This window comes from Physeter macrocephalus, chromosome 1, assembly GCF_002837175.3.
Source record: "Physeter macrocephalus isolate SW-GA chromosome 1, ASM283717v5, whole genome shotgun sequence".
NCBI classification, from domain to species: domain Eukaryota; kingdom Metazoa; phylum Chordata; class Mammalia; order Artiodactyla; family Physeteridae; genus Physeter; species Physeter macrocephalus.
This window is the reverse complement of record NC_041214.2, coordinates 18,918,711-18,935,893: the sequence shown is the minus strand read 5'-3', so window position 1 is coordinate 18,935,893 and position 17,183 is coordinate 18,918,711. Positions and strand designations below refer to the sequence as shown.

The following is a 17,183-nucleotide window of genomic DNA, read 5'->3' as shown; positions in this document are numbered from 1 at the left end:
AATCTCATAGCGTTGTGGTCAGAAAAGATGCTTGATATGATTTCAATTTTCTTAAATTTCCTGAGGCTTGCTTTGTGACTCAAGATGTGATCTCCTGGAGAATGTTGCGTGCGTACTTGAGAAGAAAGTGTAATCTGTTTTTGAATGGAATGTCCTGTAAATATCAATTAAATCGGTTTGGTGTATTGTGTCATTTAAAGCTTCTGTTTCCTTATTTATTTTCATTTTGGATTATCTGTCCATTGCTGTAAGTGAGGTATCAAAGTCCCCCACTATTACTATGTTACTGTCGATTTCCTCTTTTATAGCTGTTAGCAGTTGCCTTACGTATTGAGGTGCTCCTATGTTGGGAGCATATATATTTATAATTGTTATATCTTCTTCTTGGATTGATCCCTTGATCATTATGTAGTGTCCTTCCTTGTCTCTTGTAACATTATATATATGGGTCTTGTTTTTGTGTCCATTCAGCGAGCCTGTTTTTTGTTTGGAGCATTTAATCCATTCACGTTTAAGGTAATTATCGATATGTATGTTCCTATAACCATTTTCTTGATTGTTTTGGGTTTGTTTTTGTAGATCCTCTTCTTCTCTTGTGTTTCCCATTTGGAGAATTTTCTTTAGCATTCGTTGTAAAACTGGTTTGGTGGTGCTGAATTCTCTTAGCTTTTGCTTGTCTGTAAAGCTTTTGATTTCTCCATCGAATCTGAATGAGATCCTTGCCAGGTAGAGTAATCTTGGTTGTAGGTTCTTCCCTTTCTTCACTTTAAGTATATCATGCCACTCCCTTCTGGCTTGCAGTGTTTCTGCTGAGAAATCAGCTGTTAACCTTATGGGAGTTCCCTTGTATGTTATTTGTTCTTTTTCCCTTGCTGCTTTCAGTAATTTTTCTTTGTCTTTAGTTTTTGCCAGTTTGATTACTGTGTGTCTTGGCGTGTTTCTCCTTGGGTTTATCCTGTATGGGACTCGCTGCGCTTCCTGGACTTGGGAACATGTCTTGCATCTTCTCGATCTTTGCCTCCATTCTTTTCTGAGGTCCTGGATCATCTTCACTATTATTATTCTGAATTGTTTTTCTGGAAGTTCGCCTATGTCCACTTCATTTAGTTGTTTTTCTGGGGTTTTATCTTGTTCCTTCATCTGGTACATAGCTCTCTGCCTTTTCATCTTGTCTATCTTTCTGTGAATGTGGTTTTTGTTCCACAGGCTGCAGGATTGTAGTTCTTCTTGCTTCTGCTGTCTGCTCTCTGGTGGATGAGGCTATCTAAGAGGCTTGTGCAAGTCTCCTGATGGGAGGGACTGATGGTGGGTAGAACTGACTGTTGCTCTGGTTGGCAGAGCTCAGTAAAACTTTAATCTGCTTGTCTGCTGATGGGTGGGGCTGGCTTCCCTCCCTGTTGGTTGTTTGGCCTGAGGCAACCCAACACTGGAGCCTACCTGGGCTCTTTGGTGGGGCTAATGTCGGACTCTGGGAGGGTTCATGCCAAGGAGTACTTCCCAGAACTTCTGCTGCCAGTGTCCTTGTCCCCACGGTGAGCCACAGCCACTGCCCGCCTCTGCAGGAACCCTCCAACACTAGCAGGTAGGTCTGGTTCAGTCTCCCCTTGGGTCACTACTCCTGCTGCTGGGTCCCGATGTGCACACTACTTTGTGTGTTCCCTCCAAGAGTGGAGTCTCTGTTTCCCCCAGTCCTGTCGAAGTCCTGCAGTCAAATCCCACTAGGCTTCACAGTCTGATTCTCTAGGAATTCCTCCTCCCATTGCTGGACCCCAGGTTGCGAAGCCTGTCGTGGGGCTCACAACCTTCCCTCCAGTGGGTGGACTTCTGTGGTATAAGTGTTCTGCAGTCTGTGAGTCACCCATCCAGCAATTATGGGATTTGATTTTATTGTGATTGCGCCCCTCCTGCCATCTCATTGTGGCTTCTCATTTGTCTTTGGATGTGCGTTATCTCTTTTGGTGACTTCCAGTGTCTTCCTATTGATGATTGTTCAGCAGCTAGTTGTGATTCTGGTGTTCTCAGAAGAGGGAGTGAGCGCATGTCCTTTTACTCCGCCATCGTGGTTCCTAGTCTCCTCATTGTGGTTTTGATTTGCACTTCTGTAATAGTGATGTTGATTATCTTTTCAGTGCCTTTTGTCCATCTGTGTTTCTTCTTTGGAAAATTGACGTTTCAGGTCCTGTGCTCATTTTTACATTGGGGTGTTTGGTTTTTTGCTATTGAGTTTTATGAGTTCTTTATATATTTTGTATATTAACCCCTTGTCAGACATATGATTTGCAAATATCTTTTCCCATTCAGTAGGTTGTCTTTTCATTTTATAGGTGATTTCCTTTGCTGTGCAGAAGCTTTTTAGTTTGATGTAGTCCCATTTGTTTTTGTTTGTTTCCTTTGCCTGAGGAGACATAATCAGAAAGGTATTGCTAAGGGTGATATTAAAGAGTGCACTGCCTATGGTTTTTTCTATTGAGTTTTATGGTTTTAGGTCTTACATTAAGTCTTTAATCTATTTTGAGTTGATTTTTGTGTATGGAATGAGATAGTGGTCTAGTTTAATGTTTTTCCATATGACTGTCTGGTTTTCCCAACATTTATTGAAGAGACTATCCTTTCTCCATTGTGGTTCTCTGCTCCTTTGTCATAAATTAATTGTCCATGTAGGTATGGATTTGTTCTTGGGCTCTCAGCTGTGTTCCATTAATCTATGTCTGTTTTTCTGTCAATACTATGCTGTTTGGTTGCTATAGCTTTGTATTATAATTTGAAATTAGGGAGTGTGATGTCTCCAGCTTTGTTCTTTTACTCAGGATTGCTTTGGCTATTTGTGGTCTTTTGTGGTTCCATATAGTTTTAGGATTTTTTTTCTATTTCTGTGAAAAATGTCCTTGGGATTTTGATAGAGATTGCATTGAATTTGTAGACTGCTTTAGATAATATGAACCTTTTAACAATGTTAATTCTTTCAGTCCATGAGCATGGAATATATTTTCATTTCTTTGGGTTTATAGTTTCATTCAACAGTGTTTTTCAGTGTACAGGTCTTTCACTTTCTTGGTTAAATTTATTCCTAGGTATTTTATTCTTTTTGTTGTGATTGTAAATTGGATTGTTTTCTTAATTTCTCTTTCTGCTAATTTGTTTTTAGTGTATACAAATGCAGTAGATTTTTGCAGATTGATTTTGTACTCTGCGACTCTGTTAGTTCATTATTTCTAATAGTTTTTTGTTGGAGTCTTTAGGGTATTTTGTTAAGATTTTTTTTTTTTTTTTTTTTGTGGTATGCGGGCCTCCCTCTGCTGTGGCCTCTCCCGTTGCGGAGGACAGGCTCCGGACGCGCAGGCTCAGCAGCCATGGCTCACGGGCCCAGCTGCTCCGCGGCATGTGGGATCCTCCCAGACCGGGGCGCAAACCCGGTTCCTCTGCATCGGCAGGCGGACGCGCAACCACTGCGCCACCAGGGAAGCCCATATTTCTGGAATTTTAAGAAACCCCATTACAGTGTAGTGGCATCTTACTCAGGGGTTACATTCTAAAGTTAGAGCCCAAGGTGAAAATTGAATCTAGCCAAAATCACCCTTGAGTGTCCTTTAAAACTCCCTTAAAGCATGTTTTTGTTCGGACTTCCTTGATCAGTATTTTATGTAACAAATGGATAGAACACCAACGTGCAAAACATAACCTGCGCCACCAGGGAAGCCCTTTTTTTTTGTTTTGTTTTTTTTTTTTTTTTTTGTTTTTTGTTTTTTGTTTTTGTTTTGAAGATTTTTTTTTTTGATGTGGACTATTGTTTAAGTCTTTATCGAATTTGTAACAATATGGCTTCTGTTTTATGATTTGGTTTTTTGGCCGCGAGGCATGTGGGATCTTAGCTCCCCGACCAGGATTGAACCTGCAACCCCTGCGTTGGAAGGTGAAGTCTTAACCACTGGACTGCCAGGGGAGTCCCCTAGGGTTTTTTATATATAAAAGCATGTCATCTGCAAATAGTGAGAGTTTTACTTCTTCCAATTTGGATGCCCTTTATTTCTTTTTCTTGCCTAATTACTCTGGCTAGGACTTCCCGTGATATGTTGAATAAGAGTGGCAAGAGTGGGCATCCTTGTCTTATTCCTCAGTTTAGAGGGATAGCTTTCAGTTTTTCACTGTTGAGTGTGATGTTAGTTGTGGGTTTGTTGTATATGGCCTTTATTATGTTGAGGTACATTGCTTCTATACCCATTTTATTGAGAGTTTTTACATAAATGAGTGTTGAATCTTGTCAAATGCTTTTTCTGCATCTGTTGAAATGATCAAATGATTTTTATCTTTCGTTTGTTAATGTCATGTATCACATTGATTTGTGAATGTTGAACTATCCTTGCATCCCTGAAATAAATTCTACTTGATTATGATTATCCTTTAAAGTATTGTTGTATTCAGTTTGCTAGTATTTTGTTGAGGATTTTGCATCTATGTTCATCATAGATACTGGCCTATAATTTTTTTTTGTGTGTGTGTTGTCTTTGTCTGGTTTTGGGATCAGGGTACACACTAAACATTGGGAATAGTTTGTATGAGTCTCAGAGGTTGGAAAGAATTGATGTTTTGGAGAAACCTGTTTGCTAACCTTTTAAAATTAAAATTTTGCTTATTTTGTTTCATTTGTTGGAAAAATCAAATTGTCGTGGAATCTGAAAAAAATTGGTTGACAGTAAAAGTAAAACATCTTAGATGAGGCTTGCTTTTAGCTTAGATGGCTTCATGTTAGAGAAATTAGCTGGGCAACCTTCAGTTGCCTTGCAAAGAACTATTGGGTATCTTATTTTTGCTTAAAAAGTTAAGCCCTGTTGTCGTTTTTTTCACTTTTCCTCATGACAGTCTCTCAACTGTTTCATTAAAAGCATTAAGAACTATGCTTTATGGAAACTTAACTGTAGTATGTATTAGTAGTTCTCAGTTGAACTCTTGGAAGTCGTGATGCTTTTTAAGGAATACTATGAAGTTATTGATATATTCACTTGTATGAATTGAGAACACTGTTTTGGAGGAAACTTTATCATACCATGTATATGTAATAAACATACATGACCATGAGCACATTTGTAAAAAAAAAAACCATCTATTTAATGCAATGTGATTTGGCTATTATAAATTTTACACTAAAATAGTTAACTAGCTGTTCAGGTATTTTTTCTGTTAGTGCTTTCTATAGTACATATTTTTTTTGATGTATTTTGTAGTATAAGATACATTTATGGAGAAAAATAAATTGAAATTACTACCTATTAAATATTTTTTCAAAGTAGGAAAAGATTACCATTATTTTAGCAGTGGGGCATTTTGGTCAAGTTTTTGAAATCCCAGTGATACACAAGAGTAGCTTGAGAACCAATGGAATATGAGCTTATTCAGAGGCTTTCTTATGGCGATGGTTACCTGTTTTATGAGTGTTATTGGGTACTGAACTAGTTGGTGTCAGAATGTGAGTCATCTTCAGAATTAAAGATTATTTGGAAAGCAAATTCCTGAAAGTAATGTTGGTCTTAAACACTTACTAAACACTTACATCCCCATCTGTAAAATGAAGTTTAATATAGTTTTGTGTAGATGAGTTGCATGGTATTGTCACAAACTTAAATGTGAGGTTAGGATTACTCTGCTGCTTGGGGAAGTTTTTAAATTTTGCAATTACCAGAACAGCATTAGATGAGTAACTGGCATCTGTGCTCTTAAGCCATATGGATAACCACATGTACCAGCCCCAGTTCAAAGGTTCTCAAATTCACAAGGCCAGTAGAAAATTAACAAAATCAAGAGTTGGTTCCTCAAAATTAAAAACTTGGGTATCAAAGGACACTATGCAGAGTGAAAAGACAACCCATGGAATTGGTGAAAATATATTTCAATCATATATATCATAAGGGAAATATATGCAGAATATATAAAGAACTTTCAAAACTCAACAACAACCACCACCCGATTAAACATGGGCAAAGGACAAGACATGGAAGCAACCTAAGTGTCATTGACAGATGAATGGATAATGAAGATGTGGTGTGTGTATATATATGTGTATACACACACACACACACACACACACACAATGGAATATTACTCAGCCAGAAAAAGAATGAAATAATGCCATTTGCAGCAACATGGATGGACCTAGAGATTATCATACTAAGTGAAGTAAGTCAGAGAAAGACAAATATCATATGATATCACTTATATGTGGAATCTAAAAAACAAAATGATACAAATGAACTTATTTACAAAACAGAAATAGACTCAAAGACATAGAAAACAAACTTATGGTTACCAAAAGGGAAAGGTAGAGGGGGAGGGATAACTTAGGAGTTTGGGATTAACATATACACACTACTGTATATAACATAGATAAACAACAAGGTTCTACGGTATAGGGCTATACAGCAAACTATATTCACTATCTTATAATAACCTATAATGGAAAATAATCTGAAAAAGAATATACATACACACACACACACACACACACACACACACACACACACACACACATCCGAATCACTTTGCTGTACTAGAAACTAACATAACAGTGTAAATCAGCTATACTTCAATTTAAAAAATGGGCAATGGATTTGAATAATTATTTCTCTGATGAAGATATACAGAAGGCTAATAAGCATATGAAAAGAGGTCAGCATCACTAATCATTAGAGAAGTGCAAATCAAAGCCACAATGAGATACCACTTTATATCCATTACTGTGGCTGTTATCAAACAGAAAATAAGTGCTGTCGAGGATATGAAGACATTGGAACCCTTGTGTATTTCTGGTGGGAATGTAAAATGGTGCAGCTGTTGTAGAAAATGGTATGTGATTCCTCAAATAAATTGAATATAGAATTACCATATAATCCAGCAATTTCACTTCTGGATATATACCCAAAAGAAGCAGGGACTCAGATATTTGTACACCCATGTTCAAAGCAGCATTGTTCACAGTAGCCAAAAGGTGGCAGCAACCAAAGCATCCATTGATGGATAAATGGATAAACAAAATGTAAATACATATAATGGAATATTATTCAGCCTGAAAAAAGAAGGAAATTCTGACATATTCTACAATGTGGATGAATCTTAAAGACATGCTAAGTGAAAGAAGCCAGACATAAATAGACATAAAGTGATTCCTCGTATATCAGTTACCTGATATAGAGTAGTCAAATTCATAGAGATAGAAAGTAGAGTAGTGGTTGCTTGGAGGCTAGGGGGAGGGGGAATGGGAAATTAGTATTTAATGGGTACAGAGTTTCACTTTGGGAAGAGGAAAAAGTTCTGGAGATGGATGGTGGTGATGGTTGCACAACAATTTGAATGTAGTTAATGTCACTAACCTAAACTTTACACTTAAAAATGTTTAAAATGGTAAATTTTATGTTGTGTGTATTATACCATATTTTAAAAAATGAGGCTGAAGGCCTTCTAAAAAGGGTCACTGAAGAGTTAAGACCGTTATTTATTCACTGAATTAATAAAACTTATTATACAAATTATCAAACATATAGAAAAGTAGAGAAATAGTACACTGAACCTCAACATAATCTTCTCCTAGATTTAACATTGATTAGTGTTTTGGTTTATTTATTTTTTTTGGCTGGAGAATTTTAAAGTAAATTACAGATATCATGACATTTCATTCCTAAGCATTTCAGTAGGCAGCTCTAGAAATAGGGACTTTCTCATATGACCACAATACTGTCATCATACCTAAGAAAATCAACAATTATTTTAAATAATTTATCTAATATTTAGACTACATTCACATTGTCCCTCTTGTTCCTAAATTGTATTTTTATTGTTGGTTTGCTTGAACCTGTGTTTGGCATTTGGATGTAATGTTTTTTATCTCTTTTAATGTACAACAGTCTCATGCTGTTCTCCCATTCTGTACCCCTACACTGTTTTGTTTATTCCATTTAATTTTATAGAAATTGGTGCAATGCCCTCAAGTAACACATTCATCTTATTTTACTTATTTAATTCTATTCCATGTATTTCTTGTTAACTTGAAGTTAGAGGTAAAGGCTTGTTAGAATTGGGTTAAAATAATTTTGGCAAGAATACATCTTAGGTGATATAGACTGACGTAAAGTAGAATGAGAATTTGCCAGTTGGAAAACCCTTTAGACAGAGTCAAGTAGCTAAATACAGATAAAATGTTTGTTTATAATTAGTAGTAGAATTTTGTCAAATAGAAGGCAAAATTAGGTATGATCAGAGATGGTGGCAATGGATACATCTCTAGAAACCTGCTTGGTGTCTCTCAAGGATTTTTAGTTAACCTACATACAGTCTTTACAGTTTTCACCAATTAGAAAGTCATTTTTACAATAAATAATGTTACCTAGTGATACAGTTGACAGTCTATATTTATCCCAACCCAGTAGTTTAAGTGCTGGGAGAAAGTAACAAAGGATTTAAGCTTGTTAACCTTTCCTTCCAGAAAACTTCTTGGAGAAGGGAAGATTTAACAACAAAAAAACCCTATTGTACTTTTTTTGGAGACTGCATTAACAACCATGGACCTTTTTCAAGAAACTGCATGTATCTATACATACATAAAATTTTGCGTGCGATTTTATAGGATTCATAGTTTTTCCCTAAATTTTTCTTTGTAGGTAGAGTATATTTTAGTTTCTGGATAATACACGAATGAAGATTTAGTGCTGGCAACAGCAGGGTGCATTCTTGAAACAGTGAGTTGATCAGAGCAAGAGCCAGGGCACCTGTTCGATTACTGGAAACTTAAATTGTTTAGTTTGGACAGACTCTTTTTTTTTTTCTTTTAACAATTTTTCTTTTTGGCCACACTGCGCAGCATGTGGGATCTTAGTTCCCGGGCCAGTGATCAAACCCAGGCCCTCAGCAGTGAAAGTGCGGAGTCCTGACCACTGACCGCGAGGGAATTCCCTGGACAGACTCTTAAAATGTGAAAATTGTAGACCTTTTTGCCTCTTCTCCAACATTTACTTCTGTTGACTAACGGCCTTCCTTCCCCCACATTCATTTTAAAGTTCTTTTTTTTTCTAGTCTTTGGTGAAATCAATCTCTTTCTCTCTTTCTTTTCTCTGCTTTCTCTTTCTACCTAAATTTAGATATTCAGAGTTTTCTTTAGCCCTCTTCTCTTTTTAATTTTTACTTTTACATTAAGATCACTTTAGTTATCACCTGTTTGTTGATGATTCCTAAATCTCTCTTATGCCTTGGGTAGATCTCCTGACTTCTATTTATCACTGTTTACATGTCCACTAGAATGTTTTATAAACATTAAGTGAAAAAATTCCCAAATTGCTCTCACTTCCACTAACTGTAGTTCTCCTTCTGTATTTTCTCTCTCATCTACTGGCATCACCACCCAAACTCTTTTCCTCCTGTATTTCACTGTTGTGTTAAGTCCTTATATGCATTTTTGTATTTATTCACCACAGTTGTCTTTTAAATCCTAAATAATCTCCTTTTACAGATGAAGCAATTAAATAATTTTGCCTCAGAATCACACTGTTAGCATATGGCAGTGCTGAGATATAAACTTAGGTCTGTCTAATACTAGATCTCACATTTCTTACCACAGTTATACTACTACCACTCACTTCTGTGACTTTAATCTAAAAAAATTAAGGATGTACCTGTAAGGTTTAACTATAAGAATATTTATTGCAGAGTTTATAAGAAGAAGCAAATTCAATCTCCAACAATAGGGATTCCATTAAATCCATTATAGAACATTTATACGAAATATCATATGGTCATCATACATCCTGTTTTAGACCAGTAGTTTTCATTTTGTATATCAAAGTCATATATGGGAACCCAGTATATGAGACAGATTTTTAATAAAAGTAGTGTTTGAAAGGGGTGGAAGCCCTAGCGAGTCTCATGAACTGCTGTCTGTAAGGGTTCTTGAGGGGATGTTATGGTACAGGATTTGAAAGTTTTAATTTTTTCAAATATAGTAATGAATTAGGAAAATATTGATAATACAGTAAGTGAAGAGAATAGTTAACAAAACTACATGTTTAGTGTATCCCAATTTTGCTAAATATATATTTGAATTTACACATAACTAAAGAATAGGAGGTTATACATCAAAATATGGACACTGGTTATTCTTTTATTTGGTGATTATGAGTGATTTTAATTTTTCACACATTTTCTACAGTGAACAATAATTAGTTTTGTAAATAGAGACTTTAAAAAGTCCTGAATGTGTTATTTTAAAAAAAGCAATAAAAAGTATAACCAAAACCCACTGCATATTATTAAGTACACACACACACACACACACACCACACACACACACAGCAAAAGAAGTAAATACTCCAGTGGCTGCTGTGCCGTGAACATTGGTTTGAAGCCCTTGAGTACCTGTGTAAGCATAGGTCCATTACTCTACCTTTTGGACATCAACCTCGGATATTGATGCTATTTTCATGTGGGCTTTAGCATGTAGACTTCAGAGGCAGATTGCCTGGGTTTGAATACTGGCTCTGCTATTATTCATTATTTGATCTTGGACAAGTTGCCTAATAGAGCCTAAGTTTTCCCCAACTATGAAATGATACCTTATAGGGTGTTGTTAGGATTAGATGACTTAAATTCAATAACATGCTTAGAGCAATGCCTGGTTAGTAAGTGGTCAATTATAGTTGTTGTGATTATTATCATTCTTACCCTGAAGAGTTATTTCACCTCTAAACTCTCAGTTCATCTCCCTCCCCTAAAGTTAGCTGGGAATTCCAAAACTTTACAAGGGAAGTCATAGTTCTTATTCAGGTTAAGTTTCCCAAACAGGTCAGTGGTCAATATACTGTGTATTTATTTTTTCTAGCAAAATTTAGTAGCAACTGTACCTTATTTTATAAGGATTTATATGTTTTTATGGTATGATTTCTGCCTAGAAAGTGTATAATGTGGTTATGATGGGGGTCCCCAAGACCACCCCCAAGTTCAGTGATTCACTAGAAGGACTCAGCATATGATTGTACTCATGACTATGATTTATTACAGTGAAAGGATACAAAGCAGAGTCGGCAAAGGGAAAAGGCACATGGGGTAAAATCCAGAGAAAACCAGGTGTGAGCTTTTAAGAGTCTCTCTCAGTGGAGTCACAGGGGATACCTTAATTTCTCAGCAGTGAGTTATGATGACACATGTGAAATGTCTACCAGGGGAGCTCATTAGAGATTCAGTGCCCAGGGTTTATATTGGGGGCTATTCAGGTAGGCACCCTCCACCTAGCATATACCAAAATTTCAGACTCCCAGAAAGAAAGTAGGTATTCAGCATAAACCACATTGTTTGCACAGTTTAGGCACAATGAGCTGTTCTTATCAGAGAATGATGGGAACCCTCCTGAAATCTAAGTTCTCAGATGCCAGCGAACGGCCAACCTTGCAAGCAGGCCTTTCTAAGGATAGCAGTCTCAGGCCTGCTGTGTTCTCAACAGAGCTATATTATAAAATGTATTTTACCTAAGAAACTAATACCAACAAATCTATGCATTTTAAAAACAGCTTTATTGAGATATGATACACCATAAAATTTACCCATTTAAAGTAAAAAGTGCAGTGATTTTTAGTTTATTTATAGAGTTGTGCAATCATCGGCGCAATCTAATTTTAGAACATTTTCATCATCCCTGAAAAGAAACCCCATTTCCATGAGTAGTCATTCCCATTTCTATTTGTCCCCCCCCCTCTCTCTGATTCTTACTCCCATCCCCAGGCAACCACTAATTTACTTTCTGTCTCTGGGATAAATCTATATGTTTAACGTATTTTCACCATAATTTCATCTCTGTTATTAATGGCTTTTGTAAGATGGTAGTTCAAAAATTATTCAAGGGTATCTGTCTTTCAGTGTGTGTCAAAGAGTCATTGTGAGTCTCTCTGGTAGTCTCTAAGTCCAGAGCTTTACCAACAGCAATCATCATCAAAATTGCTATTACATGAATTTGTGGTATTTAATGAAATAATTCATTATAAAGGCTCTTGTCTTTGTAAACTTCATTCTCACCATTTAAGAAGTATGTTATACAATTGGTTGAGGCTTACCAATGAGAATTTTGTTACTTGGTTAACATTGAGTTCTTTCATGGTACCTTTTTGCTGTAAGATAGATAGGGATTCATGTAGAGAATTGGATGAGGTTGGGAGAGGTAGCTGCACTATTGCCATTGGGATGTAGAGAGGCAAAAAGGTATGTATATATTGCTAGGAGGAAAAGGGCAAAAAGTATTACTTTATAATAAATGGCCATTTAAAAAAAGTATTCTCTAATGTGGGTACAATATTCAAGAATAAATAAAAAGTAAATTTACAAATTATAAAATTCTTTGTAAAAATTTTTAAATCAAAGGTGCTTGTGCATTTTTTAATCATTATTTTGATTGAAATCTTGCTTGTCCCATAATTGAGTTGGTAGACAAGCTGTACTATAAACTGAGAACTGTGGGAGTATCTTTATTTTGTGGCTAAAACATAGAACTTAGTCACCATGAGTTATGTAGGTATTGACTAACACTGGGTATTTACCTAAATGTCCAAATCTGTGTAAACAATTATGCTTTTGAAATACAAGTTTCATTTTAATCTTAATCCATGTTTGTAATTAAGAGATATTTTTGGACATCAGGAACTAATATATCAAATAACTTATTTTCAGGGACAATGCACCAGACTTATTGTTACTCATCTACTTGTCTTCCAGGTGATTTTACAGCGAGATGCTGCTCTCCATCGGGATGCTCATGCTGTCGGCCACACAAGTCTATACCATCTTGACTGTCCAGCTGTTTGCATTCCTAAACCTACTGCCTGTAGAAGCGGACATTTTAGCAGTAAGTAAATTTAAACAGTAAAATTTATTCATGTCTAAAAACATCCCTTAAAAGAAAAGTTTTTAAAAAGACCTAAATGATGGAGTGTTATACAGTAACAAAATAATGGAATCTTACAAAGTGTTTACAACATACAGGTGCACGTGCATAGCTATTACTTGAAAGTGGGGGACGTTGCTCATTATTTTATTGCTTGATGTTTAATAAGATCTCATGTACAATAAGTACGTGATAAATGTTGTTGCTCTTGAGAGTGTGTGCTGTCTTGAGTGCTGATGAGCACATATATCTAAATGCTGTGTGTTTTATGTAGAATCTTACTGTTTTCTTGGTAATTGGTGTATCTGTAATGACTTTGATAGTGATATTTTAAAAAATTGTACAAGATGTCCATAGAAAATTTCAACCTAAAGTTAACATTAATGAGTCAGAAGAGAAGCATAATGGTCTTACCTCTTTTCTTTTCCTTTCTTAAGAGTTTTATTAATACTTTTCCTTGGTTTAGATTACATCATGGACAACGAAGGTATTAACAAATCTCTTGACCGGTCAGTTTATTTTGCACGATGTACAATCTCAGAAAATTTTATAGGAATAACATTTAATCTGTACAAAATCATCTTTTCATTTGATAATTCTCAGGAATTCCTTATATAGTGATGAGCTAGTTCAGGAGTATAAAGTATATCAAAGTAACCTAAAATATTTCTGGCATCTCTCTTTTTATAAGATAAATGTATAAATCATTGTGATTTTCCAGGGGCTCTTTGAGAAATCCCAAAGATAATTTTAATTTTGAAAGACATCTAATGCTCATTTTGGCAGCACATAAACTAAAATTGGAATGATATAGAGAAGATTAGCATGGCCCCTGCACAAGTATGACATGGAAATTTGTAAAGTGTTCCATATTTTTTCAGCAAATGGTGCCAGGAAAATTGAATATTCACGTGCAAAAGAATGAAGTTGAGCTCTTACCTTACACCATATACAAAAGATTACTTAAAGTGAATCAAAGACCTAAACATAAGAGCTAATCGTAAAAAAACACTTAGGAGAAAACATATGGGAAAAGCTTCATGAGTTTGGATTTGGCAGTGATTTCTTGGATATAACACCAAAAGCACAGGTAAAAAAAGAAAAAATAGATAAATTGGACTACATCAAAATTTAAAACATTTGTGCATTCAAAGAACATATCAAGAGAGTGAAGAAGAAACCCATGGAATGGGAGAAAATATTTGCAAATCATATATCTGATTAGGGGTAACATCTAGAATATATAAAGAACTCCTACTATTTAACAACAACAAAAATAAATAACTAGATTTAAACATGGACAAAAAAATTGAATAGACAGTTCTCCAAAGAAGATGTACAAATGGCCAGTAAGCACAAGAAAAAATGTTCAAATCACTAATTATTAGAGAAATGCAAATCAAAACCACAATGAGATATCATATCATAACCATTAGGATGGCTGTTGTCAGAAACCAGAAAATAAGTATTGACAAACATGTGGAGAAACTGGAACCCTTGGCATTGTTGGTGTGAATATAAAATGGTGCAGCCACTATGGAAATTGGTATAATGGTTGCTCACAGACTCGTGGATTTGCTGTTCTTATTGGACAGGCTTCCATTTGGACGAATTCTGCTGAGGGTCACCAAAAACCTGATGAGTTTTTCCTTCCATCTTGACTTTTTAATCTTGAGAGCTTGGCTTCCATCCAGACTGTTCACTCTGGTTTTCTGCCATCGATCCACTCTGAGCCTGGAGTTTTCTTTATACAGTCGACCCTTGAACAACACAGGTTTGAACTGCGTGGGTCCACTTACACGCAAATTTTTTCCAGTGAATATGTTGGAATTTTTTTTTTTTAGATTTGTGACAGTTTGAAAAAACTTGCAGACCAATTGTGTAGCCTTTCAGCCAAGTTCACAAATTATCTCTTTCATTTCACCATTTCCTCAGACATTTCCTCCATATGGTCAGTTCTGGAGCCTGGGAAGTCCGAGATCCAGGTGCCAGCAGATTTGGTTCTTGGTGAAGGCCCTCTTCCTGGCTTGCAGATGGCCACCTTTCTGCTGTGTCCTCACATGGTGACAGAAGCAGGAAGCTCTAGTCTATCTTCCTCTTCTTATAAGGACACAAATCCCATCATGGTGACTCCACCCTCATAACCTCACCTAAACCTAATTACCTCCCAAAGACCTCACTTCCTAGGATGATCACATTTCCTTAGGACTTCAATATATGAATTTTTGCGGGACACAAGCATTCAGTCCTTAACAGTAGGTACTTAAGCCAAGTCCTCTGAACTTGGGGAAAGGATGGGAGAGTTGGGGCTTGGGTATTCCTCTGTAAGTCTCCCATGATGTATGTCTGAAGCAAGGTCCTGGAGCAACACTGCATCTTGTGAGGCAGATGCAGGCAGCATAATGGCCTTATGTTTGATGGTGGATAGAGTTTTTAGAGAAGAAGGTTGCTCCTCAAAACCTTTGTAGTCCTTTCTGGGCTACCGTCTTCCTGTCCTCTACACTAGGAAGTGTATGTATTTCCTATTTCTCATTTATGTGAAGCTAGAAAAGAAGAACTAACTGTATCTGTACGTGTGATGTGTGTGTGTGTACGCCTGTACTCTAGGTACTATGCAAAGGATTTACTGGTTTTTCTTTCTGGGTGCAAGCGATTTGCTTAATGACATGAGGTGAGAAATAGAAGGGCCAGAATTGTTGCTGACCAAAGCTTAATGTGGTCCTCAGCCATACTTTTTCATACTGTAGCACTTGTGGAAGGGCCTAGAATCATTGTAGAACTTGAGAGAGCCAGGCTGGTTTCTATACCATAGCTTTTTGAGGGCATAGCACATCTAATCCCTATGAGATTTCTCACCCTCTGTTACCCTCTTAGGAAACTGGTTGATTAGATTTTTCTAGAATAGTCTGCCTCTTTTTGAGATGGAGTGGAAGTAGAACCTTAAAAGGACTGAGTCCATTGCTATTCTCCTTGTCTCTCTTTTCTCCTTTGTTTTTTCATTCTCTCCCTCTTTTTTCCTCTGCTGCTTCTAACATCTGCCACTCCTTGTCTTCTTTCTTTTTCACCTGAAGTGAACTGTCATTCTGTGGTTCAGCTACGTGATGGGTTAAATGATTTTCAGTGGACTGCTCTGGGAACTTGACTAGCTATGTGATATGGATCAAATTACTTAGTCACTATAAATACCTCCGTTTTTTAATTTGTAAACTAGAGTGTTGTAGTGATGATTAAATAAGGTAAACTGCTTAGAACAGTATCTGACACATAGTAAATATTTTGTCTTTGCTGTCTTCTTTATAATTAACATTCTCATCATCTTTCACTCACTCCCTTGAGTAGTGTATGTGACTGCCTAAGTTGTATTTTTTAACGTAGATACAAAACAAAAAGACATAGAAGAATAATCAGTCCCTGCCAGCAGTGTTCCCTGTGTCTCAGGCAGGTAGGTGCGGAATGTATGTTGTCATCTAGTGAAGGAACTATCCCTGAGAGCTGCTTAAATCTGGTCTTTATGTTGACACTAAAGATAGAGGCTGACAGGAATGCAGAGGTAGCTGGTGGGAAGTGAGCTGTGGAGTCATGTAACTAGGAAAAAGGGGAACTAAAACTTGAGGCAGAGGAACTAGATATGGTAACACAGTCATTCAAAGAAAGTGAGTCAAGAGGTAGAAAATATTAGCTCTTTCTTTTAGCTGAATAAGAACATCCCTGAAATCTGGGTTTGTAGTAATAAAATTTAAGTATGTTGGATATCAGGTTGATTCTAGTTCTGTTTGGGACAGGTATTAGTATGTTGCTTTTGAAAAGATAAACTCAGTTTCAGTCATGCTATTGGTATGCCAAATGATTTTATTTTTGGCAGTTGAATTCTCCCACTTGACTGTTAATTCCCTGACAACAGTATTTGTCCAACTGGTTGGTGAGTTTTAAGAGGATATGGAGATGCTACTATATAGTGTGTTGCTGAATAGTCAGTAAGCCCCTTAGATCATGGGTACCTGGAAGGCAGGACTGTGTCTTACTAAACTTTATGTTTCTGGTACCTAGTAAGAGTTACACAGTAGGAATTCAATAAATATTTGAGTTGATTAATAGCTTTTCCTTGGAGATTTAGTTCTTTCATATTTTCTTTTCTTTCTTTCTTTTTCTTTTTTTTTTTTGCGGTACGCGGGCCTCTCACTGCCGTGGCCTCTCCCGTTGCGGAGCACAGGCTCCGGACGCGCAGGCTCAGCGGCCATGGCTCCCGGGCCCAGCCGCTCCGCGGCACGTGGGATCTTCCCGG

The 17,183-nt window shown here is 36.6% G+C and overlaps 1 protein-coding gene and 1 non-coding gene across 2 annotated transcripts in view; both read left to right on the top strand.

The window, feature by feature from the left end:
- Positions 1-17,183, top strand: part of RNF13 (ring finger protein 13) — a 152,883-nt gene that overhangs the window by 31,586 nt on the left and 104,114 nt on the right. Inside the window, exon 2 of the mRNA XM_055083843.1 lies at positions 12,733-12,862. Within this exon, the coding sequence (XP_054939818.1) occupies positions 12,749-12,862 (114 nt within the window). The 5' untranslated portion in view covers positions 12,733-12,748. The remainder of the gene's footprint in view (positions 1-12,732; positions 12,863-17,183) is intronic.
- On the top strand, positions 13,672-13,778 carry LOC112067048 (U6 spliceosomal RNA). The gene has a single exon (XR_002893050.1). It is a non-coding gene; the product is annotated as a U6 spliceosomal RNA (small nuclear RNA).